This window comes from Lutra lutra, chromosome 7, assembly GCF_902655055.1.
Source record: "Lutra lutra chromosome 7, mLutLut1.2, whole genome shotgun sequence".
Taxonomy (NCBI): Eukaryota; Metazoa; Chordata; class Mammalia; order Carnivora; family Mustelidae; genus Lutra; species Lutra lutra.
This window is the reverse complement of record NC_062284.1, coordinates 20,461,377-20,488,245: the sequence shown is the minus strand read 5'-3', so window position 1 is coordinate 20,488,245 and position 26,869 is coordinate 20,461,377. Positions and strand designations below refer to the sequence as shown.

Genomic DNA, 26,869 nt, shown 5'->3' with positions numbered 1-26,869 from the left:
ATTTTTCCTAAGTAATATAAAATGATATATTTAATGTACGTATCATATTTTCCTTGACTCTTATCAATGGACATCATTATCCCTGTAAGTTTTTACTCTTATGAAAAATGCAAGTGATCTTTATGGGTACGGTTCTCTTTTCTTCTTTCTTTCTTTCTTTCTTTTTTTTTTTTTTTTGCATTATTCCCCTAGGGCGGTTCCAGAAGTGTGATCACCACATCTAACGACATAAACATTTTTATGGCTCTTTATCAAGATGCTTTGCCAAAAGGAGTGGGTTGATTTGCAAGCTGCCCATCAGGGCTGGGTGAAACAGCTTCCCTCTGGCCTTGCCAGCCTCCATGTCCTCATTATTATTTTATTTCAGTAAGTGAAAAACAATTCCAGCATCTACTCCCTTCCAGGCACCTGCACCCCCAAAATTCTAGAGCTCTTACATGAGTCCAGCAAGGTTGCAGGAGACCAGATGAACACACAAGAATGAATGACGTCTGTACTGCCATCGGTCACGTGTACTAACAACGAGTGTGCAGAAACCCAAGTCAAAGAAGACCCAAATCCACGGGGAGACAGACGGGGTAGAAGGCTCAGATTTGCAAACATAGCAATGCTACCCCAGTTGCTCTGCGGGCTTAATGCCATTCCTGCTCAATTCCCAGTTCGCATTTTTTGTGGACACAGACAAGTGGGTTATAAAAGGGATATGGAAACACACAGGCCCTAGACTAGGACCTGGAACAATCCTGACAAAGTGGAGCAGAGTGGAGGTGTGGCTCCCGATGGGAACGCTTCCCGCAGAGCGCCCAGTCATCAGAGCAGACGGACTGATGCACAGATGAAGAGAACAGAATACAGGGCCCGGAAATACCCCCACACCATTCTGCCGGGCTGACTTTTGACAAAGGTACCCAGGCAACAAATGATCTGGAGCAGCTGGATATACATAGGCCAAAAAAATGACATGGACCGCAACCTCACCCCACATAGAAACTACTCGGCAGGAGGCATCTTTTCCAAAGTGAAACCAGGTTGGCCTGCTGTCCCATGAGTGTGTCTGTCCGTTCTTCTCCATATAATCCTGCCCACTTCCAGGCCTGGGCCCTGGGCTGGAGTCAGTGTTGGAGGCAGCTCTGAGCTTCCCAGTGGAGCCCAGTTAACTGCTCAGATCCTGGGCAGTGAGGAAGGCCCTGCTCGGATAAGTTCCTGACCCTTCTGTCCATCTCTACCTGCCCTGCGCTCTGGGAACGACTAGGCTGCTTGGTCTTCCCTACCATGCTTTCCTCCAGAATTTGCATTTTTGGGAGTGATGTGGTTGGAATGGGGAAATAGACTTCCACCTCTGAATAAACCCATTCATTTGAGCCCAACTGAGGGCCCAGCCCCTGCCATTTGCTCCCTGTCAACCAGGGGTTGTCTGCTTTCCTGACACCTCAGACGACCTCCCTGCCTCTGGCTTCAGACAGCGGCTCCCACCTCACATCTGAGAGATGACCTTCCGCATTTTTCCTTCAATGTCCACTAGGATACAACTTCCAGCATCCTTCCTCCAGCCTCTCCCGCCAAAGCCAGTGGGCCTAGGGGCCCAGGCCTGGCTCCCTCCTGATGGAGGAGCCCTGTAGACAAGAGCCTGCTATGGTTTTAGCTCCAGAAAGGGTCCATCCCAGATCAAGTCAAGCTTCTCTTCAAACCCATATCCCTCAAGTGGAGGAGAAAGGGTGCTGGGGGAGAGGGGGAAAGTCCCCCCAGAGAGAGCATGATGCCCCCCAGGTGTACTGACTTAGTTATTACTGCATGTGGCTAAGGGGGGAGCTTTGGAGAACATACATGGTCCTGAACAGCAAAGCCTATAGCAAATTCCAACCCCTTAACAAGTAAGCAATGGAGGGAGGGCAGGAGCAGGAAGGAGAGAGAAATAGGAGGTTGAAGAAAGGGGACGTGCTTTGAAAAATATACACTTGCTTCAAATGCTGAAAAAGGTTAAATTTACCTTGTGTGCTGAAGCCAGCGGTGGCATCTGGGTCCCCGGGGCTGGACTCGGTCACCTGCTGATCCACACTTGTAAGCTACAGCAAGAAATGAGGCATCAGATGGGACATTGCAACAGGCCCCAGAAACCGAGGCTGACTTCAGAGCTCATCTTCTAGAAGACATGGACGTACATTTCTGCTTTTCTCCTCTAAATTTATGGAGTCAGGCTGTGAGGATGCCAAGGCCAAAGGATCACTGCCAAGGCCAGAGCCCGTCTCTCCGACCTTCTGAAAGCCAAGTGCCCAGCTCTTCCCGAGAGCCCAACCGGGCCCAGGCGCCAGCCACCCTGAGCCCACTCACCTTCCACTTCTGGGGGCACTGTTGGGAAATGATCAAGGCCACACGGGGTCCTCCAGAGTCACTGGAGGAGGTAGGACAGCCCCTGGCCTCGCTTCTAACCACTCCCTCCCAACTGTTCTCCTCCCTGTTTCTCCAGCAGGAAGAATAAAGCCCCGGGGGACAGACATCGTGAGACCCGTCATGCTTTGGGCCAGCACAGCTTGTATACAGGGTGGACTTTTAAGAAACAATCCTGACCTCCGTGAGCCCCTAGACTCCCCCAGAGTTTGCATCAGCTCCCTTCCCTTTTGCCTTCTGCAGATGGAAGCCAGAGGTTGCTCCCACGGCCTGCCTGAGCTCTAGCTCAGAGCCCAGGTCCACTTAGGCCGTGTGTTTGGTTGAACGTGGGCCCCATGGCTCCGGGCACACTGTCCAGTCCTGGTGGAGGGGGTGGCCGTGAGGACTGCATCATGTTCGGAAGTCGTCATGCTCCTGCAGATTTCTTCTTGAACGGATCATTCTGCCCAGAAAGGCCTTGGGGAGTACTGGGTGGGGGGTGGTGTTCTGGGAAGACCAGACCTCCTCTGTTGGTGGGGGATGGGTCATCTCTGCTTTCTGGCCCTGACTTCACCTGCCCATCCTCTGCTCGCACACTGGGTTCTCACCCCGGGTGACCACATCTGTTCCATTGCTCCTTTTACAGGACAAGGGCCCCACACAGGCCACATGCTTGAATGTCACGAACACGGCACGCGTGTGCCCGTGTGCGATCTCCAAAAGGAATTTCTGCATCCTTGTGTTATTTCAGTATGGCTCTGGGGACCCGCTTGCAAATAATGAGCTCTGGGGGAGGCCCGGGAAGGTGAGGTGGGCCCCTGCGGCTTGGTCCCATTCCAGCTCAGGTAATTACATCCCTGCCTCCCTTGTCTCCCGCCACTTCAATCAGACAGCTGCTCGTCTTCATCTAGTCTTTCCACCAGGCTGGAGCTGTGGCAGGTGCCGGGCAGCAGCCCTCCCACCAACACAAAGCGGGGGAGGCATGCCCATGCCGGGGACCCGCGACAGGGTTTGGGGGGCACGAACAGCACCTGTGGTGAAGACCCAGGGCCGCCTAACCGTTCCCTTTGATCCCGCTTCCGTGTAATACCGCACACGCTATGTTCCTTCCTCAGTGCACCCGTCCCGCGGGGAGGGAACCGGGGGAGGGAGAGTCCCATGGCCACCAACGCTCACCTGCTTTTTCACTGACATGCTATTATCTGCCTACAAACGGATGTTGGACATCTCTGTCCAGAATATTCTGCTAAATCACACGAAAAAGAACAACGGCCTCAAGGTTCATTCCCTTCCAATACTCTTCCTGACTCTTCAAACACTTTTTTTTTTTTTTTTTTTTTTGCAGGCATGGGTGGCCACTCGGACACTCAAGGCCTGAAGAAGAGATTCTAGTAATAAAGAAATATAAATAAAACAAGAGAAATAAAAGGCACAGTGGGACAAGGTCAGGAGGAAATTGGATTCATTTCATATTTCGCAGCCGCGGTGCTGGCTTCCCTCTGGCTCCCGGTCAAATCTGGTTTTGAGAAGAGACAGCTCCTGGCAGCGTATCTATCACATCTCATAAGCGGGGTGTCAAGGGTTTAATTTGAATTTGGCTCTCCGTGACGGCCAAGGCCACCTTGCCTCCCAAAAGCTGGGGACGGAATAGCTCTGAGGTCTTCACGGCATTTTCTATTAATTATAAAGGCAGCAGAGAAGGCAGGAGAAGGCATAATTTAAGTTGAAATCTGAGTTTAGGAATAAAGGCTTATAATAGCTCTTGTAGGAGAGGGCCGCTGAGAGGTGAGGCTGTGCCTATGGCCTCGCATGGGACACCCAGAGGCTGCCTTTGCTTGTACCCAGACACACTATACTGACCAGTTGTTTTCATTAAAAAGTCCGTTGGGAGGCGCCTGAGTGGCTCAGTCCGTTAAGGGTCTGACTCTTGATTTGGGCTCAGGTCAGGATCTCAAGGTTGTGAGATCGAGCCCCACTCTGGGCTCCACACTGGGCATGGTGCCTGCTTGAGATTCTCTCTCTTCCTCTCCCCTACTCCCCTGCTCTCATGCACGCATGCATGTGCTCTCTCTCCCCAAAAATAAAAATAAAAATAAAAAAAAGTCCATTGGCATTGAACAAATAAGCCAAATCTTCCTTTCTTTTAGGAAGCTCGGTGGTTCAGACCCCTACATGGAAATTCTGCCCTATTTCTGCAGTAAATTTCCTACCCCTAGGGTGGGTCAACCGGCAAATATCAGATTTTCTTTGGAGGCAATTGTCTGCAATCACAGAAAATATGAATTAAGATCTTAGGCTAGGGTCCCAAGGCAATCTTTGAAGCAGCTGTGCTATCCAGATTTTTAAATGTAAAGGTGATTTCATTTGAAATTACAAATTCTAACCTTTAGGACTTGTGGTTGGCTGCACCTTGGCCATGTCCACTGCCTTTCTCACAATTTGTAGTCTCCTACCTCAGGTTTCCCTCCTGCCTGCCAGATGGCCAGGAAATTAAAATTCTTGAAGTACTGCTGGATCACGTCAACTCCAAACGCCAAACTCTTCAAAGGCACTGCTGTAGTCCAACATCCAAGGTCATAAAATCTATACCCAAATTATTTCCGTGAACCTCCTTCATTATCTCAAGCTCCCCAGCCAGGCTCCACGCTGTCCCACCACGGTCTCTGCCCAGGCTGTCTCTTGATGAGCTTCCCCGTTGTTCACATGCCCAATCCCGCTCAAACTGTCAAGGTTGGTTCCTCCTTGGAAGCCCCAGAGAGGTTTCTTGGAGTCTGTCCTGTCACTACACCAGACTGCTAGTTCCGCGAGGAAGGGACTCTGTTCGCGGTTCCATATCCCACAGAACATGGCACAGTCTTCTGTGGTCCCTGGAATGTAAGCCTGTCATCCCTATAGGAAGATCAAACTGGCAAATTCTTAGGAACTTTCTTGTTATAGAAAAGAATGCACCCCTTTTGATCCGGCCCTACAGTTATGGTCTTGAGCCAAGGGAAAGAGAAGGTCATCATAAACGAAGTCTCCAGTCTGTGAGAGTGAATGGGTCAACGTGAGTGTGCTTGGTCAAGGGGTGTTTTTTCTTCCTGTATTAAAAATCTCCCCCAAATGAGTGGCCTCCTGCCCCTGTACAGACCTCCCACAACACATGTCCTGCTTTTCCATCTTCTGTCTTCCTCTCTCTATCCAGATGAGTCCTGATAGGCAATTTACATGCCATTTGTCCACAAGGGGAAGTAATTAACCTCTCTCTCCCCCTGGGAGAAAGGATGGTGCTGGAAAGGGGGGTGGTTACTTGCTGTCTGCAGGTGGGAGGGCTGCCCTGGGGGAAGGGGCAGCTGGCCATGCAGCCGTCCCACTACGGAGGGGAATGGGTTTTTATTGGCTTCCAGACTCCTAGAGGTGTCTGTGGGATTGAAAATTGCTGCCAGACCATGGGGTCAAAGAGGACAGGCCCAGTGAGAGGAGAATGGAGGTGGCCCTTCAATCACCAGCTCCTCCTCCACCCAGAGGGGCCGGCCCAGAGAAAGGCCATGCAGACCCGCACTTCTTCTGCAGATCACATTTGCGGAGGGCCGTGTAAGCTGGTGGTTTCTGAGCTGACACAATGTGAGACGGGCCTTATCAGTGCATTTCAGGTGGGCTGGGCTAAGCTATGATGGTAGGTTACAGGTATTAACAGTATTTTCAAATTACAAGGGGTATCTCTGGTTGTAACCCTATCATAAGTCAAGGAAGATCTGTATTCCATGTTCCAGAAGAAAAGAGTAAACCAGAGATAAAAACACTCATCAGTATCCTTGGGGTGTGCAAGTGTAGGGTGGATCCAATGTCACATGCAAATCCGGAGGCCCCTTTCCACCATCTAGGGTCCTTGATGGGCTGGAGGGGTGTTCCCCATTCCCATCATAAGGACAACTGTTGGGGGGTTCTCACCATCAGGACTGGGAAGCAAAGAGCTCTGAGAAGTCCAGCTGCTCCCCACAGGGTAGTGGGCCCAAATCACTCATCCTTCTGTGGCATTCTGTGTTCTGGAAATGGGAATGACACCTCACAAAAGGGAGGACAGAGAGGCGGGCCAGAGCTGGTCCCCAGAATGGAGCTAAATTTCTGTGATGGCAATTAGCAGCAGGTGGAAGGGTGACAGCAGAGCTCCTTCTTCTGCCCAAGGCAGCCGTGGAGAATCTCACACCTCTGGGCTTGTTGGGGTCTCCAGGCCCATGGATGGCCCTGCCTGGTGCCCCGGCTGGTTACAGGGCAGAGCTGATCATCTAAGGCTGGGTCAGCCTCCCTCTCCTTGCCCTTCTGTGGACTTCCCTCCCCAACCTTGGCTCAGCTACTCCCAACCCCCAGGCCCTTCCAAAGCCCCTTGGTAAGCCCTCACGCCCCAGGCCAACAATCCTCCTAACTATCTCCTACCTTCTCTCCTCTTGGCCAAGCGTCTCACAAGAGTTAGCTACTCCAGTTCCCAGGGTGTCCCTGGAAAAGCAGCCCTGCAGGAGCAGGAGCTAGAGCTTAGGTAGGAACACAAATTCTTAGCAGGACCCCTTCCCAGCTACCGACTCAGAAACTCCCGGGGTGGGCTAAGCCTGGGATGCCCACCGGAGTCCAAAAACTACTGGCTCACAACCCTCCTACAAGTCCTCATGTCCCATCCCCTCCTCTGTCCTTGTAGCTTCTCGAAGTATTGCCATTCTGTAGGGCTCTCCCTGCAGAACCTCCCAGTTCCCCAGAATTGGTGACCATCTCAGTGGCTAACATGGATCTCTCCAAGGCCCCAAGCTATAGATCCTGTCACCTGGTGGACACCTGCATTGATGTTCTGATGATCTCAGAACCCACTGGGCTGCCTGGGTAGGTCACCCTCTACCCATGTCATCCTCCTTGCAGACTCATCCTGAGCTGCTTTCTGTTTGAGGATATGCGCGCTGCACTGTCCCTCCTTCTGAGCCTTGCCACCTGCCACCCACTTAGCCTGAGCCCTCAGCTCACATAGACTTCCTGGAATTCCCCAAGTAGAGATGGATGTCCCTGCCCAGTGTCCTCCAGCAGGGCTTGGGGCTCCCCTCAGAATACTTAGAACTTCCTTCACAGGAGACAATTCCCCTTGATAATACTGATCTGAATTATTTTTATCATAAAGAGGAAAATAAATCACTTCGGAAAGGCAGAATTTTCCACTGAGTTTTTTACAGAATTCAAGAGAAGTTCAATTATTTTAAGTTTAGAAATAAGATTTCACAGTCACACTTTGCATCTCCACTAATGAATCCCACCCCCACCCCCACCCCCACCCCAGGCAGCTCCTACACACCTGCTTCTACTGTGGACAGGAAAAAGGTCAAGAGTCCTTGGTCACTCCCTGTCTGCCATCTGCAGCTTGATGAGCTGTTCCAGGACATTTCAGGGCAAGAGGTGGTGGCGAAGGAAGGCCCAGGGGCTCAGGTGGTGAGCACCATCGCCTGCACCAGGGTGGGCTGGGGCAGCTGAGGAGTCCCGCCCAGGTGACCCTCAAGGAATATCTTTCTTGCAAAAACTGTGTAGCCAGCGTCCTGCTGGGCACTTCTTGCCTTTTCTTCCTGTCCCACAACTGTCCGGTCTGCAGAATGTGATCTCCCTTGTGGATGTGATTGTCCGAAAAGCCATCGTGTAAAACCATTTCTCCACCCACAGAGGTCCCTTAGGGCCAGGAGCTCCTCAGTGGGTGGCTGAGGAAAGGAGAAGCACTGCCTCCTGGCCTTCTCACCACATGGCCTTGAGACCTCAAAGGGACAGGGAGGACATCAGAAGGTCTGGGCTAGATGTGAGACCCGCATTCCATCCTGGTAGGTGACTTGGGATCCTGTCTGAAGGTTCTGTGCTGCTGAGAAGCCCATAGCTATGTGGGTCCAGATGGGTTAGGGAGAGCTCAGCGGTGCCCTTCAGATGCTCCTGGTTCTTGTTTGCATACCCTCTTCTGCCCAGGGCTCAGGGCCCAGAACTGGCTGCAGTCCCCGTTCTTGACAGGATTTCTCAGTTCCCCTGAATGTGCCCCTTCTCGGCTTGACTGCTGTGCTTACCCATGGGCCCCCAGTTCTGGGCCTTCCCCAAACCCTGACCTGCACTCAGGTGCTGTGTGAATTTTGAGAGTTCACATCTCTCTGCTCTAGCTTGTGGCCTTTGATATTCAGGAGTGACAATTGTGATGACGACAATCATGATGACAATATCATAAAAAGGGGCAACTGATGTTTGCTGAATCAGAATCTACTCTATGTCAGGTGCTGTGCTGGGTCCATTCCACACATTCCATTCCATCCTATGTGCTTGATACTATTATCGGTGAGGAAACCGAGAATCCACCAACGTATCCCCCCAGTGCGTGCCCATTGTGGGTCAGGGGCCCCAAGGCAATGGGAGTGCCTGACTCACCAGGCTCAGAGGAAGCCTGCTACACCTTGCCTGGTGGCTCAGGCACTTTCCTGGCCTATGGCTGCCAGGCCTCATGCAGGATCAGGGATCTGGCACGGCTCTCTCAACTCCCCAGTAGACAATGACAGAGTTATGTCACTGACACAGGCCAGAGTCCCCTGAGTACTCAGTTCATAGCCTGAGCTCTATCACTGGGGGGCCTTTGCTCATGGCTTTGAACCTGTATCAGCTCCTTATGCACCATGTCCCCAGACACACCAGCCAGACTTCAGCTCAGGTGCATCTGAGAGGAGCCAAGGGAGAGAAGCTCAAATACTGGGACTGGCATCCTTGGACCTGGGGTGGGGTCTCTGTAGGTTCTACTCTCTGAGCCTGCTGCCTTCTCTCCATAAGATCACAGAGAGAAATACAAATGCAAGGAGTGTGTCTTAGTACAGGGAACTGGCTTGTCTGGGGTGGGGGGGGGGGTCTCACCTGGCTGGTGGTGTTCGGGCCCACCACGGCCTCGTAGGGCGGGGGGAGCTCCGTGGGGTAGAGCAGACCAGGACTGTTGATGGCAACATCATACAAAGTGCTGAATGGAGAGGGAGCAAAGTCCAAGTGGAGGCCCCTGAAAAGGCAGAACCATCCCATTGTCACTCCTGGGACGGGGGAGGGGATCCTGAACTGCTGACCTTTCTCTTAAAGGCAATTGGAATGTCTTTTGTCAGGGTTTCCTTTGGTCGAAGAGTCGTTGTGTTTGTGAAATAAAAGTCTCAAGTCTTAAGTTTTACCTTTTTTTTTTTTTTTTCCTGGAGAGATGTCGACAAGCCCTGTCCACTGAAATTAAAATAATCACAGAGCCAATTAAATCTTTAATTAAATTTTACAGGTCCTCTTAATGACCGTAACTCAGCGGCAGTTTTGTGTTTCATGAGAACGTAATGGAGCCGCTCTTGTGGGGCTAGGTTTGCTTTTGTTGTTGCACAGCGGCAATACCAAGAGAAACGTTCTCTCTCAAAGCCCACATTCTCTCTTTTCACTCTTCATGCTCTGGTCTCTAATCAAACATGCTCTCTTATGTTCACTCTCCTCTGCTCAGCTGCCCCACTGAAAACGAGCGTGGCTGTTGCAAATTCCACCTCCCCTACTGCTCCTATCTTCCTGGTGTCTGCATAGGTCACCTACAGATCACCAGAAAGACCCACCTGTGGGCTTCGGCTGTGGGTGTGCAGGTGTACTCTGGTGGGTAATAGGGTGGAGGTGGGAGTGGGGGTATGAACTCATCGAAATCCAGGGTCTGGTGGAGCACGGTGCCATGGGGGGTCACGCAGGCCGGGCTGGCAGAATGCACCCTTTGTGGAAGGAACTGGAAAACAGAGAGATTCAGAGTTATTTGGGACATCTTGTGTGGCTTGTGTCTAATTAAGCTAATTATACATAAGCTTTAATGATTCGTTTGGAACTTATGTAATTTAAACTGTCGGACTGTGACGGCGAAACACACACTTAAAGATGATGGCTCCGTGAGGAATGCCTCGCCCCCACAGCTTCTTCTTTAGGCTTTGTTTCTCACAATGCTACACAGAATGCCTCCATTCTAAGGAGAAATGCAGTCTGGGAAGTCTTTAATTCCACCCCCACCCCTAAATCTTTCTCTTTAGATTATACTACTCAAAGCCTGTGGGTTAAAATGGTGCCTGATGTCCATGATTTAAGATAGCACTTCCTGAAGTGCATTCATGAGGAAACACCAGACCCTCAAGATGTTCCTCAACAGCCCCTCCCAAATTCCTACAGTGAAATAAATTTGGGAAATGCTACATAGTGTTGTACTCCCTTTTTGGTGCCTTGTAGTGCATGTTTGTGTGTTAAAGCTCCCGAGAAGGTCTGCACCAAAAAATAAATAATTAATTAAATAAAATCTGTTTAATCCATTAAAGGAATATTTCTCAAATATTTCATTATGGGTCCTTTTGGACACATGGTATCTATGAACACTTCTCAGTCCTAGAAATTCATACACTCTGTAAAACACTGCTCTGAAGGAAAAGAATCATGAGCTCCAAAACATTCTGTGGGGCGACCTTAAAACCAAGACACTGCTTGAGCAAACTGAGTTAAAATTGCTTAAACAAAAAGAATCCTGCCTCTGCCTAGCTTTCCATTTCTGCCATAGGAAGCACTGGCCAATAACTTCCCATCTCTGGTCACGGCTGCCAGAGGTTACCTGTAGCAGGGAGATGTCTGAGCCATTGCTCCAGTTCCAATCAACACTTCACTGTGAGTGCCTGCAGGTACAAGGAGCTCTGTGCTACTCAAATGCTACGCTCTGGGCTGTCCACCACATGAAGAGTGAGACAATCAACTGTATATGGCCAAGCAAGAACAGTTCTGCTAGCAAACAAGCTCTCCAAGCACTGTGTGGGGGCCTGGAGTCTACAAAGGGTTAATGAAGATGACATTTGAACAGGTCTGAAGATTGGGAGGTAGGCTTACAAGAAGGTGCTCTAGGCTCAAGAAGAACAGGTGAGCTAGTGAAAGATGTGTTTAAGAAAAGCAAATTTACATAAGACCCTAGAAGTTAATTCTGGAGGCACTAGAGGGGCTAGGGAGGGTGCTAGAGCTGGGAAGCAGTGCTATTAAAGCTGTGTGGTAGGAAGAACCTTCTGGCAGCCGTGCTTAGGGTAGTCTGGACTTCTTAGGAGGCTGGGATGGTAGGACATTTTTGCATGAGCAAGGGTGAGGTCATGATTCTGAATATGGTCAAATACCATGAAATCAGCATGCTCCAGACTTACAGAGAAAGAATAGTGACCGTGTCCACACAGGTAACGCATCAGACTGAAATTATCTCATGTGGCTTTTTTTTTTTAAGATTTTATTTATTTATTTATTTGGCAGACAGAGATCACAAGTAGGCAGAGAGGCAGGAAGAGAGAGAGAGAGAGAGGAAGCAGGCTCCCTGCTGAGCAGAGAGCCCGATATGGGGCTCGATCCCAGGACCCTGGGATCACAATCCGAGCTATAGGCAGAGGCTTTAACCCACTGAGCCACCCAGGAGCCCCTCATGTGGCTTTTCTTAACACACAGAGCACATTCCTTGGCTTTCCAGCAGGTCTGAGCTGTGGCTTTGTTTAATTGTCTGAAATAGAGGTGAGTCAGTGACTAGGAGCTGGTCGAATGTGTGTCTGTCATCCTCTGCCTTGGAAAGCTGTCAGCCCTGATGTGCATTGCACAAAGCTGAGCAGTTAAGACAAGGCCAAATGTCCTTAAGGTCTAATAGGGACATATTTTGAATGAGTCTCTATCAGAAATTAGAAAAATCAATAACATACCCAAGCATGAAATGCAAAAGTCAAAATGCTTTCTTACTAAAGGTACAATCCCACCAGGAGCGGGAACAACAAGCATTTTCAATGAGAAAGGCAAGACACTTCAGATGATCCTATTAGCCGGTTTAAATGCGTAGATGCTGTCATACACCAGAGGTGTTTTAAAAGCTAAATGACAGCTTTAAACCACTTCTGCTCTAAACGCCAGATCACCTTTCCAGTGGTGTGTTGGCTCCATTTTCATGGAAGCAACTCAGACTCAGCTTATTGTGAACTGAGCTTTCACCTAGGTTCCTTAATCTTCCCAGGAGAAATCTGCAAGTAACACTTGACATACACCCTCCTCCCCAACAAGGTGGGGTCTGTCTTCAAGCCCAAGGTTACCTGCTTGGGACTCTGCTCTGAGATGTTAGAGTTAGAAGTCTGCAAACCACGTTTCCCAGACTCCCTTGTCAGTTGGCTTCCCGTTGGGCTCTGCCTACGAGGGGCACTAGAGGGAGAATGGAAGAAGAGAGCTACTGGTCTGCTCTTTCCCCGCTCCTACCCTTGTGTTCCATGGAAGCTGCCTCCGTGGCTGCTCATTTCTGTGTCTGTTCTCTCTTCCCGGATCCCCACTTCCCTTTCACCTGGCAACCTCCTAGTCATCCTTCAGGACGGGCAGGAATGCCTCTTGCCCAGCCCACACCCCACCATGCTGCGTGCTCTCATGTCTACAGATCAGTGGCCAGGCTCAAAGACTGAGCCTGCATTGGGGTGTGGTGGGTGGAAAACCGGCTCTCAACCACCACTTCTTCCCCAGGTGGTCCTCCTTGTTCTGGGCCATCTGCAAATGTTTTGTTTGTTCCATGTGTAGTGGAGTGGTGCTGGTACCCGGCTGAGGTATTCCCACACCTGATGTGAGCATTATTATTGCCCAGCACTCGTCATCCACAAAAGAGGAGTGTGCATCTTTTTTAAAGACTTTTTTTTTTTAATTTGACAGAGAGAGAGATTGCAGGTAGGCAGAGAGGCAGGTGGGGGAGAGGGGAAGCAGGCTCCCCGCTGAGCAGAGAGCCTGACACGGAACTCGATCTCAGGACCCTGAGACCATGACCTGAGCTGAAGGCAGAGGCTTAACCCACTGAGCCACCCAGGCGCCCCAGGAGTGTGCATTTTAGACCCTGCTAGAGACAAGCCCCTCCTCATCTGTCTGCTCTGGAGAGGGAGTCCCAACTTAGGGGGTACTGTCCTTCCAGGCGCATTGGAACCAGGGAAGAGGGCTGGGGGTACACGAGCCTACAGCAGCTTCCCAAGGCCCACTTAGAAAGACCCTAAAATTTGGTTCTATAAGAACAGTCCATACTCTGGGGTCTCAGAGGGGATGTGAAGAGGTCAGTGGGCCTTGGATGGCCTTGCCTGACCACTGAGGGCCCATGAGACTATGAGCACATTACTGACCTCTTCGAGTCTCGAACCCCCTCTCTGACCTCACCCGGCCTGACAGGGTCACACTGGAAAACACCATTTCTGTCACAAACCCAGATGGCAGTGTTGTGTGGCTTAAACAAAGGACCGTATCACTAATACTCGCTCTGCAGTCCCTACACCTCCCTCTCCTGCCGTGGTGGAAGGAGGAGGAGTGAGGAATGAAGGGCAGGACAAGGGGCTGGTATTTCCAGGAAGTCCTGTGAGTTCTGAGCAACTTCTTCTCTTCCAGGCTCCAGGACAGGTCTGCCAGCCTCTTTTCACACCCCTCCCCAGACTCCTGAGCAGAGGCGGCCTCTCTGGTTCACTGGGGGGCAGAGCACACTCTCCCGGCTTCCCCACCACACTCTTGAATGGGTCACACACATCTCTGAGATTTCCCATAAAGACTAAGAAATACAGGGCAATAGCTCTCTTCCTCTACCCTTCCTGACACTTGGGAGAAATATGCTAATATTCCTTAATTGACCTCTCGTCGCCTACCGACTAGATGAGCTGGGCTCTGTCTCCACACTCCAAATGCCAGAGTCATGCCCACCAGAAGCACGTTGCTGCTCTCTGGTCCTGCTACCACCCCAGGGATGTTCCCTGCCAATCCAGGGCATGGGGTGCCTTCCCCAGCAGCCAATGACTAGGTCAGTTACGACCGTAATCTATAACGAACTACGAATGCAGGCAGAAAAACTAGCTTATTCTATGAGAACCAAGCTGAGTGCTTTGGGGAGACTTGACAAAGGAGCACAGCTGAGTATGAAAATGCTGCCAAACCAAGTCCTGGCAAGGCAGCCCTAAGGGAGCGGAGAGGAGTCAAAACATCCGGGGGAGCTCTGCGTTCTGCTCACTTTGCAGGTGTCACTCCAATGTAAAGGAACGGAATCTGGAAATTACAGACGGTGCTGTTTTCCATAAGTTTATATAGGAAATATAACTTGGTACACTGATACCCAGACCCCCAATCAAACAGAAGGTCTTGGCCCCAGATCAAAATCCTGGTAGACAAATGCTCATCTGCATATTTAAAGTCACAACGTTTGTAGCATATACACGTTTCACTGTTAGGATTGTCTGTTGTAACTAGCTTTTTAAGACAGATCAGGGAGTGCCTGGGTGGCTCGGTCAGTTAAGCATCCATTCTTGATTTTGGCTCAGGTCAAGATCTCAGGATTGTGAGATCCAGTCCTGCATCAGGCTCCACACTCAGCACAGGTCTGGATGAGATTTTCTCTCCCCGCCCCCAAAATAAATAAATAAAATCTAGAAGAAAGAAAGAAAGAGACAGAGAGAGAGAAAGAAAGAACGAAAGAGGAAAGGGAGGGACAGAAGGAGGGAGGGGGACGGAGAGAAGGAAGAAAGAAAGATTGATTAATCAGACATCCTTTGGTCTGATAGATAAGTAGCATCTCCAGATAAATAAAATCTTTAAAAACAAAACAAAACAAAAAAAGGAAGACATGGAGATGTTTCTGGTAAACCCAGACCTCAAGGAAGGTCACTATGGGTCCAAGAAGGGCCAGCCTCCATGAGGCACTAATGAACTGGGGTGAGCTGGAGAGGTGAAGATGCTGGTGAACTTGAGTGATTCTGGGAGTTCCGGGCTTGGGGGTGTCCCTGACCACAGCACCCTTTGCTAGCTCCATGGGCAAGCCCACAGTTAGCACACCTGTGAAAGGCTTGGCACTCTGTCTGCACTTTCTCGAGGCCTTCTGCTTGACAGGGCACACGACTTGTGTTGAGAACATAAATGACAATAATAAAAGATAAAGTTCACAAGCAAGTGCCTAATGGAGATGCATGTAATAGCAGATGATGTCCCTTAGGGTAAAGTGGCTGGTAATAAAGTTCATGGGGAGGAAAAGAGCTGAATGGAGAAATGGAGAAAATGAGATTACACTCAAGAAATAAAACTAAAAATGTGAGATCAGAGGTACTTTGGAGGTAAATGCTTTCTCCGCTAAACTGTATCAATAAACTGAATTTTATCATCAGTTTGCCTTTTATCACTATTTCCAAAACGTATTAGAGTGCTTTAGTTTTATAAATTCTGATGCTAGGCATAAAGCTTTGCATCTCATGTATACATGCATTCATGATGAGTTTCAAAAATGATTAATTATCCCAACACGCAGACCCTCAGAAGCAAGGAAGGAATTATAGGTTCCCTCCATGCCAGGCTAATGCCCTTGCTGTGAGTCACTCTGCGGTCTGGGGTACCCCGTGGTCTTTGGTGCATAAATGAATTCTCTTGCTTCCCGTTTCTGTGTTTTGGGAGCAGAGCTGGAACTTAAAAGTACTAGTGAAACAGTGTGTGTGCAGACACCTCCAAGATCTTTAAAACTTTGTATCTCAATCCCTCATGACTGTCCCATCAGCACTGAAATAGAGAGCAATTGATCTAGGGACCCTCTTTCACTGAATCTTTCCAAAGCACTCATTTTTTTAAATTTCTTTTCAGTGTAACAGAATTCATTGTTTATGCACCATACCCAGTGCACTCATTTTTTTAATAAGAGAAACAATGATCCTTTTTGACACTTATATTTCATTGGCTTCTATAATAGTACAATATGCACTTATAAGGCAAATACCACTGGCTTAGACTGTTTTGGGGACAGCTACAACTGACACTTAGAAAGCTTGTGATCCAACTGCTGGGAGCAGAGATGGCATGTGGGTGAACCAGAGAGGCTGCCGGTGGGCAGGTATGCTGTGGGGAGCAGGCAGCACGGCTTACATGTGGGATGAAGAACCGTGGCTATCCGGCCAGTGGGTTCAGCACAGGTGGATGAAGAGAGCTATAATGTATACAGAAGGAGCTTACTGTAGTGCCATCTGCACGGGACTATCAAAACCAAAATCAAAACCAAGAAACAACACAAGCATCCACACATAGAGAAATGGCTCATTAACGTTGCATGCACAGTATGGAGCAATATAGACATGAAGACATTTTTGTGTATATTGACCTAGACGGATGTCCTTGATCGTTTCAGGTTACAAAATCAAGTTGCAGAGCGAAATGAATGGTATGATCCCCTTTGGTTAAAAGGAAGGCATAACATGGGGTGCCTGGCTGGTTCAGTTGGTTAAGCATTTGCTTTCAGCTCGGGTCCTGATCTCAGGGTTGTGGGATTGAGCCCTACACTGGGCTCCCCCCTCAGCAGGAAGTCTGCTTCCCTCTCTCTCTCTCTCTCTGATAAATAAAATTTTTAAAAACAAAAAAAAAAAGGAAGACATAGCAGAAGGAAGAAGAGAAGGAAGAATGGAGAGAAGGAAGGAAGGAGGAACAAGGAAAATAGACTATTTGTATATGTTAATATAAACACTAAGAAATCAAGAAAGAAATGGAAGGATTCGCTGCAGTTTCCTCAGGAGAATGAGGAGGAAGAACGTAGCTTATTAACTTTGTCTTTATATATCTCTGTATTTTACTTGTTTCAGTGATCATATATTACTTCTTTAATTCAACAGTCTAATGAAATAAAGTAAGGAAACTAAAGTCAATTACACCTGAATAAAGCTGAAAAAAAAGGAGAAGACTTTTCTAAAAAGTTAAAAAGAGCATCTGAAGCATGCTCATGAATAACTCGATTCCAGGTTCCATCCCTCAGGGGAAACCATGAGTCCCTGTGCCTCCTCACTTCTCCTTCTTCCAGGGTGCAGCCTGTGTAGCCAGCCTTGACCAGCCTCTGACCCATGTGGTAAAAACCAACCTCCTCCAGGTGGGCCACCAGGGTTTTTCAAAGCCCATGCACATGGATTATCTGATTCCTCTCTCAGCGGCCACTGAGGACAGCAGAGCAGAAGAGTCTTGCATAGAGCAGAGGAAACTGGGATAAAGAGGCAGCTGTGCACCCAAGGTCATACACGGGTCACACAAAGCACCACGGTCATATGACCCCAGGTCCCTTTTGCACCGCCGCCTCACCCCCGAGACACTGCAGGTCAGCAGCACAGCCAGAGACTTGCAAGGAGAGTATAGCCTTGTCTGGTCCCACAGCCCATAGTCACAAAGGGAAAAAGACTCGCCAGCAGGAATTTAACTGATTTCTACTTTTATGTCAGGAGTTAGAAGCAAGGTTACCCACAGATACTCAGCAATGGAACAACCATGGGCTCTGAGGGCAGCTGTTGTCATGGTGACCACACCTTACCTCCCCGTGGTGTTTTATACTCAACAGAGTACATCAAGGACCGTGGCATTCACAGTCATGGCTGCAGGACATTCCCAGTAACAAACCAATATTCCCCCTGCATTTAATAGTCAAGTAGGTCACACTTCTCGAATGCTCACCGGGTATGCCATTCGGTCCATCTCAGAGGTGAGGGAACCGAGGCTCAGGTGGGTTCAGTGACATGTCCGGAGTCACTTTCTTGATACACAGAATAGGTGGGACTCCGATGCAGACACGGCTGACGCCAGGCCCAGGATGGCAGGCCCGCGGGCGAGCCACATGGTGGAATGATAGTGTGAGCCTACATCAATGTGATCATAACTGCATACACCATCACGGCTACCACACGCCTCCTTCGGATTTAGTTGGTAATTTTCATTTTAATGCTTCAAACCGGGGAAAGCAAACTTTTATATTTACAGCCCTTTGGTTCTGTTAGTTTGGTCAAATTGGTATGATGTTTACAGATCAACGGTAAAATCTGCAGAGGTGAGTAGAACCCCACGGTACTTAACCTTTTCTTTATACAACACGCAGGAGAAAATCACCAACATGAGGCCTCAGTGAATGAGGCCAAAAGTTCATTGCCGCTGAATAACTGCTTAATTAAATCCCTTTCAGAAAACTGCCACCCTTCTGAAAGGTCAGGCACGGCTGTGACAGCTGTGTAGATATACACTGGGACAAAGGGACGGACGTTGCATGTGATTAGAACCAATGAATTTTTAACGTCTTGGTAATGATGCTTTCTGGCCCTGTAACTTGAGGAACTGATGTATTGCCATGCGGTAGATGAGAAAAAGTAAATCAAACAGTCCACTGCAAGAATGGCTTGCGTTTTCATTCATGAGACACATAAAACATTGAGGGGGAGGCAGGACAGCTCTCGAAGAAGCAAAGAGAGAGAGAGAGACAGAGGCAGAGATAGAAACACACACACACACACACACCCACACAGGATTCCTACCCTTAGCCTTGGAGAACCATGTCTTCCCATCAGTTTCTCTTTATCGTGCTGACTTTAGCGGTAACATACTGAGAACTGTGGGCTGTTTCATTCACGTTGAATAAATGAAGAGCCTTCATTATTAATCAAGCATGTACTTATAGACATGTATTAATAAGTGTGTGACCCTTGCTCCTGGTCTCATTTGTCTCCCTTGGGAGCAGCAGTTCTTCAGCTGTAAGGCTTTGGCTGGTTGGGGGTGGGGGTGGGGAGCTAATGATGGCCAGCCAGTCACTCTGCCACTAGATTATGAGCTCAGGGTTAATTAGCAAATCTAAAAAGCACAGATGAGCAGGTTTTTTTTTTTTTTTTTTTTTTTTTTTACTTGAAAAGGACTCATTTTCTAAAAGCAACTTCCTTTTATTAAAAGAGAATTCCAAAGCTGGAGGAAGGCACCTTGCTCTGGAGGTCCTAGACCCAGAGGATGTCTAGGGCTGTCTAGGACTGTCTCTGAAATTACTCAAGAGCACACACTGGGGGTCATCTAGACAGGTATGATGGTGGCTGGACTCCGTTAACACACAGTTCCAACAATGCCTAAAATAAATACATTAATGGCACCAAATATACAGGTCCTCTGTCTTCCAGAGGACAGCATGAGGTGACCACCAAGCTCCATGGACTCTCAGAGCCTATCATCCCTGGGGCTTCTGGTTGGAAGCCAGAAGAGTCCACTCTCCTTTAGTTTCAAAAAGGCTGGAGGAGAAGGGGGTCAGTCTCACTATTTTGAGTGTGCTTGGGAAGGAAGGGGCCCACTCACCATCTGGAGGACATCGGAAGAGACCATCTGCATGCAGCACATGGCCGTGGCCAACGCACACACGATGGTGGAGAGGACATTGAGGGCACACACGCTGAAGAGGAGATCCTGGGAGAGAAAAATGCAGCAGAATGTCAGTCTCATCTCAACAACCCAGATGGCAGATCCTTAGCATTTCCATCAAGGTCCAGAACGAGTGTGACCAATTGCTCTCCACTTCCCGGAGGCTTTCTTTTTGGAGTTTCTTTTGGAGTTTGTTTGTTTTAATAATCAAAACTGGCCTTTAATATAGACACATCTGTTTACCCTTCTACAATGCTGACTGAATTATTCTTAGATACTGAATGATGTATTTCACACTTTTGGTCATTATTAGGCACTCACTGTCTACGAAAATCTTGAACTCACCAACATTTAAGTAGGGGGGCAATCGTTATCAATTATACAATGTAACTTAAAATCTTGAAGACTTTAGTAAAATGCCAAGTTTTAAAATTTTTTTTAAATTTTTATTTATTTATTTCACAGAGAGAGAGATCACAAGTAGGCAGAGAAGCAGGCAGAGAGAGAGGAGGAAGCATGGTCCCTGCCAAGCAGAGAGCCCGATATGGGACTCGATCCCAGGACCCTGAGACCATGACCTGAGCAGAGGCCCCAACCCACTGAGCCACCCAGGCACCCTGCCAAGTTTTTAAATTAAACTGTTTGCCTTCAGGTAATGGCAGATTCACAAGCAGGTATAAGAAATAATACTGAGAAGCCCTGCGGACCCTTTGCCCAGTTTCCTCCATGGTAGCATCTTGAAAAAACCATAGTGAAATATCACAACCAGGATTGATGGTGATGCAGTCAAAACACAGAACATTTCCATCACCATGAGGATCCCCGCCCCACGTTGACCTTTCAGAGACACACGTACCTCTCTCCCCGGCTCCAGCTCCATCTCCCATTACCAACCCCTATCAACCATTAGCCTGGCCTCCATTTTTATAATTTTGTCCTTTGAAGAATGGTACATAAGTGGAATCATATAGCATGTAACCTTTCAAAATTGGCTTTTTTCACTCATAGTAACTCCATCAGGATTCATCCACACTGTTTCATGTGTCAGCAGATCATTCCTTTTTATTGCTGAGCAGTATTTCATGGTGAATGTACCACAGTTTGCTTAATCAGGCACCAGATGAGAAATATCTGTGTGCTTTTCAGTTTGGGGCTATTACAAATAAAGCTGCCATGAATGTTTGTGTACAGGTCTTTGTGTTCACGTAAGTTTTTATTTCCTTGGGGAAAATGTCCAAGAGTACAATTGCTGGGTTATAGGGTAACTAAATGCTTGGTTTTATAAGAAACTGCCACATTGTTTTCCAGAGTGACTGAACCATTTTATGTTCCTACCAGAAATGTATGCATGATCCAGTTTTTCTGCTCTCTTGTCCATATTTGGTATCACTATTTTTATTTTAGCCATTCTGATAGGTGTGTAATGATATACCAATATCATTTTTTAATGATACTGGTTTTAATTTGAAGTTTCTTACTGGCTAGTGCTGCTGAATATCTTTTTGTGTGCTCATTTGATCTGTATATCCTCTTCAGTGAAGTGCCTATTTGTATCATTTGCCCATTTTCCAACAGAACCATTTGCTTTTTTATGAATTTTGAGAGTCCTTTATGTGTCTTAGGTCTTGGTCTTTTGTCAGGTATGTTTTTTGCAAACATTTTTCCCAGTCTGTAGCTTTCCATCCTCTTCACATACGTTTTCACAAAACAAAAGTTTCATATACATAAGGTCCAGCTTACCAATTTTTGTTTTTATGGCTCATCCTTTTGGTGTCAAGATTTTCTCCTATATATTTTTCTAAAGTTTTTATAATTTTACATTTTACATTTAAGTGTGTGATTCATTCTGAGGTAATTTTTGAATAAAGTGTGGGTTAGGTTGAGGTTTATTTTTGTGTTTCTATTTTTTTTTTATAATTTTTTTATTTTTTTCAGCATAACAGTATTCATTATTTTTGCACCACACCCAGTGCTCCATGCAATCCGTGCCCTCTACAATACCCACCACCTGGTGCTCCCAATCTCCCACCCCCCACCCCTTCAAAATTCTCAGATCATTTTTCAGAGTCCATAGTCTCTCATGGTTCACCTCCCCTTCCAATTTCCCTCAACTCCCTTCTCCTCTCCATCTCCCTTTGTCCTCCATGCTATTTGTTATGCTCCACAAATAAGTGAAACCATATGATAATTGACTGTGTTTCTATTTTTAATCTTGACATGTTCATTGCTAGATGTAGAAATGTGGTTTATATTTGTATATTTATCTGGTATCTTGTGACCTTGGGATTTATGTAGACAATGAGGTCATATGCAAATATTCTATTTCCTCTTTTCCAATTTGTATACTTTTTAATTTTTCTTGCCTTATAGCACTAGCTAGAATTTCAAGTTTATGAAAAGAAGCTGAATGAGATGGTGAGAACAGCTATCTTTGTCTTGTCGAATTTTGTGGAGTTTTAACTCTCCAAGTACAATTCATTGCTCTTTAGGAAATTTATTCTCTAAAAATAAGCATGATTCACAAAAATGATACAGGAATACCTTGTAGATATTTGAGGTTGTGTCCCAGATCATTGCAATAAAACAAATATTGCAGTAAAGTGAATCAAATGCATTTTTTGGTTTCCTGGTGTATATAGAAGTTATGTTTACACTATACTGTTGTCTATTAAGTGTGCAATAGCATTATATCTAAAAAATGTACATACCTTAATTTTAAAATACTGTATTGCTAAAAAGTGCTAAACATCATCTGGGGTTTCAGCAAGTTGTAATCATTTTACTGGTAGAGGGTTTATCCTCCCTCTTCAAGCCTGCTGACTAATTAGGGTAACAGTTGCTGAAAGCTGAGGTGGCTGAAGCAATTTCTTAAAATAAGACAACCAGTTTGCTGCATTGATTAATTCTTCCTTTCATGAAATATTTCTCCGTAGCATGTAATGCTGTTTGATAGCATTTTATCCAAAGAACTTCTTTCAAAATTGGAGTCAATCAATCCTCTCAAACTCCATCTCTGCTTCATCAGCTAAGTTGATGTACTATTCTAAATCCTTTGTTAACATTTCACCAATCTTCACAGCATCTTCTCCAGGAGTAGATTCCATCTCAAGAAATCCTTTCTTTGTTCATCCATAAAAATCAACTCCTCCTTCACCCAAGTTTTTTTTCATGAGAGGGAAGCAATCCAGTCCCATCTTCAGGCTCCACTTCCAGTTCTAGTTCTGTGGCTGTTTCTACCACATCTGCAATTACTTCTCCTCTACGAAGATCTGAACCCCTCAAAGTCATCCAGGAGGGCTAAATCAGTTTCTTCCAAACAGATGTACGTATTGATATTTTGACCTCTTCTTGTGAATTATGGATGTTCTTAATGGTATCTAGAATGGTGAATTCTTTTTTTTTTTTTTTTTTTTTTTTTTTTGCCACGAGGTTGTGTTTTATTTTCATGAAACATACAAATAATTTGCTATAATATCCCAGGGCAAACCGGAGAATTTGGCACTCCGATTGGGGGGGGGTCCCCTCAGAGACCCGCAGGCCGGTGGCGTCGGCACGGAGTGCCCGGGTTCACAGTGCAGCTTGTCGCTCGTGTCCATCTTGCAGGTGGCTCTTCTTCCTCCACATCACGACTCAAAGATGACAGGGACGGGACGGGGAATCCTCCGGGTTCTTAGGAAATTTCACTCCGCTTCTCCTGCTCAATGGTCTCTTTGGTCGGCAGGGTGTTCTTCTCCTGCGTCTCCGTTTTCTTCAGCTTGGCCTTATCGAAGCTGGCGATTTCCCCCATGTCCGGCTTGTCTGCCATTTTCTTAAAGCGATCCGTGGAGTTCCGCTCCGAGCCCAGCGCCTGGTACTCCCACTCGCGTTGCTGCAGCAAGAGACCTAGAATGGTGAATTCTTTACAGAAGGTTTTCAGTTGACTTTGCGCAGATCCATCAGAGGAATCATAGTCTATAGCTGCTATATAGAAGCTTATGAAATTTCTTTTTTTATTGTTCTGAAAGATACTTTATTTTTTATTGTAATTCTAGTATTGTTAACATACAGTGATATTAGTTTCAGATGTACAATATAGTGATTAAAAATTCGATACATCACCCAGTGCTTATCATGACAAGTGTCCACCTTAATCCCCATCACCTCTTTCACCCATCCTCCCACCCACCTCTCCTATGGTAACCATCAGTTTGTTCTCTAGAATTAAGAGTCTGTTTCTTGGTTTGTCTCTCTTTTTTCTTTGGTCATTTGCTTTGTTTCTTAAATACCACATATGAATGAAATCATATGGTATTTGCCTTTCTCTGATTCTTTAGCTTAACATTACACTCTTCAGCTCCATCCATGTCACTCCAAATGGTAAGATTTCATTTTTTAATGGCTGAGTAATATTCCATTGCTTATATACACACGCACCATATATTCTTTATCTATTCATCTATCAATGGGTACTTGGGCTGCCTCCATAATTTGGCTACTGTAAATAAGGTTGCTATAAACATAGAGCTACACTAATTAATTGTGTATCCCTTTGAATTAGTGTTTTTGTATGATTTGGTTAAATACCCAGTAGTGTGATTACTGGGTCATAGGGTAGTTCTATTTTTAACTTTATGAGGAACCTCCATACTGTTTCCCAGAGTGGCTGCACCTGTTTCCATTCCTACCAAAAGTGCAAGAGGGTTCCTTTTTCTCCACATCCTCACCAACATTTATTGTTTCTTGTGTTTCTGATCTTAGCCATTCTGACAGGTGTGGGGTGGTACCTCACTGTGGTTTTGATTTGCAGGAAAAGAATTTCTTAAAAAACAAGACTTGAAAGGCAAAATTACTCCTTGGCCTGTAGGCTGCAGAATGGATGTTGTGTTAACAGTCAAGAAAACATTAATTTCATTGTACATCTGTATCAGAGTCAGTCTGTCTTCTGAATCTTTGAAGCCAGGCAACAACTTTTTTTCTCTAGCTATAGAAGTCCCAGATGGCATCTCCTTCCAGTAGGAGGCTGTTTTGCCTATATTGAAAGTCTACTGTTGAGCGTCACCACATTAATTATCTGAGCTAGATCTTCTGGATGACTGGCTGTAGCTTCTCCATCAGCACCTGCTGCTTCACCTTGTACTTTGATGTTATGGAGATAGCCTCTTTTCTTAAACCTCATGAAGCAACTGCTGTTAGCTTCAAACTTTCCTTCTGCAGCTTCCTCATCTCTCTTAACCTTTGCAGAACTGAAAAGATTTAGGGCCTGGCTCTGGATTAGGCTTTTTGCTTAAAGGAATGTTGTGGCTGGTCTGCTCTATCCAGACCTCTGGAACATTTGCCATATCAGCAATAAGGAAGTTTTGCTTTCTGATCATTCATGTGTTCACTGGAGTAGCACTTTTAATTTCCTTCAGGAACTTCTCCTTTGTATTCACAAACTGGATAACTGGTGCAAGAGGCCTAGTTTCTGGCCTATCTCAACTTTCAACATGAGCTTTTCACTAAGCTTAATCATTTCTAGTCAAAATGAGCTGGGGAATGGCTGGTCAGTGGAGCAGTCAGAATACATATATACTTATCAACTAAGTTCACCATTTATGTACAGGCATGGTTTGTGATGCCCAGAAACTATCATAATAGTAACATCAGAGATCACTGCTCATAGGTCACCATAACAAATATAATAATAATGAAAGTTTAAAGTATTGTGAGAATTGCCAAAATGTGACAGAGACATGAAATGAGTGAATGCTGCTGGGAAAATGATGCCAATAGACTTGCTCGATGCAGGGTTGCCACAAACCTTCAATTTGTAAAAAACACAGTATCTGAGAAGTGCAATAAAATGAAGCATAATAAAAGAAGTTATGACTGTAATGATATGTTCTCTAATTCAATCTTAGTCATACAAATTTATTCAGGCAAAAATATACAAAATATTGTACATACTCAAAAAGCTATCAGGAAAAATGAATCTTTCACCTAAAGACAGTGGTATTAAATAGGCTAGTTTTAATAATCTAACCAAGGGGTTGACAAATCCTCAAGAAGAAATAGGAAATATCACTGTATTTCCTCACTGAATGCTTCATAATACATTAGGTATGTGTCCAAATGACTTTCTTGTCTTGGAGATCCCCAGGATCTATTTACTCATAGATACAGGAACCCATATATTCTAATCTATACCATCTTTTTAAAAGGTTCCCCAATCTCCTGTAAATTATTGTGATCACAAAGTCTCTGCAAGCCCTTTCCCTGTTCCTTTGTTCTCAAAGTTTCCTTGTATAATAGCCAAGAGGAAGATGATTATGATAATATTATAGGGGACAAAGTTAACATAGCATGTTTAAATACATCCCCAAGGTTAAATCATTCAATGACAATGTGAAGATACAGAAGAGTCTTGTTTATAAGATTTGTTAGGCAGAACCGAGCAGGGTTCAGTCTATGGCTAATTATTCCCCACTCCTGAAGTAAGAGCATTCTGGGCACTCTGAACAATATGGGAACGTGTGCTACTCTCAGACCTGCATCACACACTGTTTCTAAATCTTTTTCCATGGTTCTTTTCTAAGACAGTTTCTTCCCATGCATGCGCTAATCAATATCTAGCTGAATACTTCAGAGGGGTCCTCTGAAGATCCCAGAGTTCTCTCTCTTCTATTACTCAGTCCTAGGAACTCTAGTCTCCAGGTTTTAGTCTCCCTAGGACTCTTAGCTCTGTGTTCCCAACTCTGGAAGTCTGTAGGGATCCTCCTGAGCTCTCCGTCCCTGTGCTGTGACCTGGAGGCTTTTGAAGCTATAAGTTGGGACTGCCATAGGGCTCACCTCATTTGTTGACCATATCTCAGAATCAGTGTCCCTAGTTGCCTGATATGTCTTCATATTCTGTCTATTTTGGTTTCTTTTGGCTGGGAAAGGGGGGAGTTGTTTCAAGTGGGAGTCTAAATCTAGTTCCTATAATTCCATCTTGGCCAAAAGGTCTTGGTAACTTTCTGGTTTCCATTTCCTAAGTGGTTGTAGCAGGGTTTAGACAACTGCTTAAGTAATCTGTGCGATATTACTGCAGCCATCTCAAGTATCCTCCCTGCTCCTGTAGCCACTAAGGATGGAGCAGGACGGGAGCTCAGCTGTGTTAAAGCACATGCACAGATATGGCTGGAAAGAGTCTAAGGAGCTTGGGTTTTATTTTCTAAGTGATGAGATACCTCTGAAGATGTGTTGATGTTGGGAAAGAGAATGCAGCCTATTGTCACAAATGATTGAGAGAGACACCTTTTGTAGGGCCAAGCACAGAGGCCAGGATTTAACAGGTGCTCAGTAAATATGTGTTGAAATGAGA

General features: G+C 46.4%; 2 protein-coding genes across 5 annotated transcripts in view; both read right to left on the bottom strand.

Moving 5' to 3' along the window:
• Positions 1-26,869, bottom strand: part of ENTREP2 (endosomal transmembrane epsin interactor 2) — a 545,857-nt gene that overhangs the window by 8,831 nt on the left and 510,157 nt on the right. For all 4 annotated transcript variants that reach the window (XM_047737128.1, XM_047737129.1, XM_047737131.1 and 1 more), the window contains 4 exons: positions 19,486-19,593; positions 9,957-10,117; positions 9,244-9,379; positions 1,988-2,063 (listed from right to left, as the gene is read on the bottom strand). In XM_047737128.1, coding sequence (XP_047593084.1) covers positions 1,988-2,063; positions 9,244-9,379; positions 9,957-10,117; positions 19,486-19,593 — 481 coding nt within the window. The remainder of the gene's footprint in view (positions 1-1,987; positions 2,064-9,243; positions 9,380-9,956; positions 10,118-19,485; positions 19,594-26,869) is intronic.
• LOC125104576 (thymosin beta-10) lies at positions 22,939-23,434 on the bottom strand. Its single transcript, XM_047737135.1, has one exon. It carries the CDS (start codon positions 23,351-23,353, stop codon positions 23,219-23,221), a length of 135 nt encoding a protein of 44 aa, XP_047593091.1. The 5' UTR covers positions 23,354-23,434; the 3' UTR covers positions 22,939-23,218.

Bases quoted from the DNA above. Each gene is read 5' to 3' on its own strand.
- LOC125104576 (XM_047737135.1), bottom strand. From the start codon at position 23,353: ATGGCAGACAAGCCGGACATGGGGGAAATCGCCAGCTTCGATAAGGCC.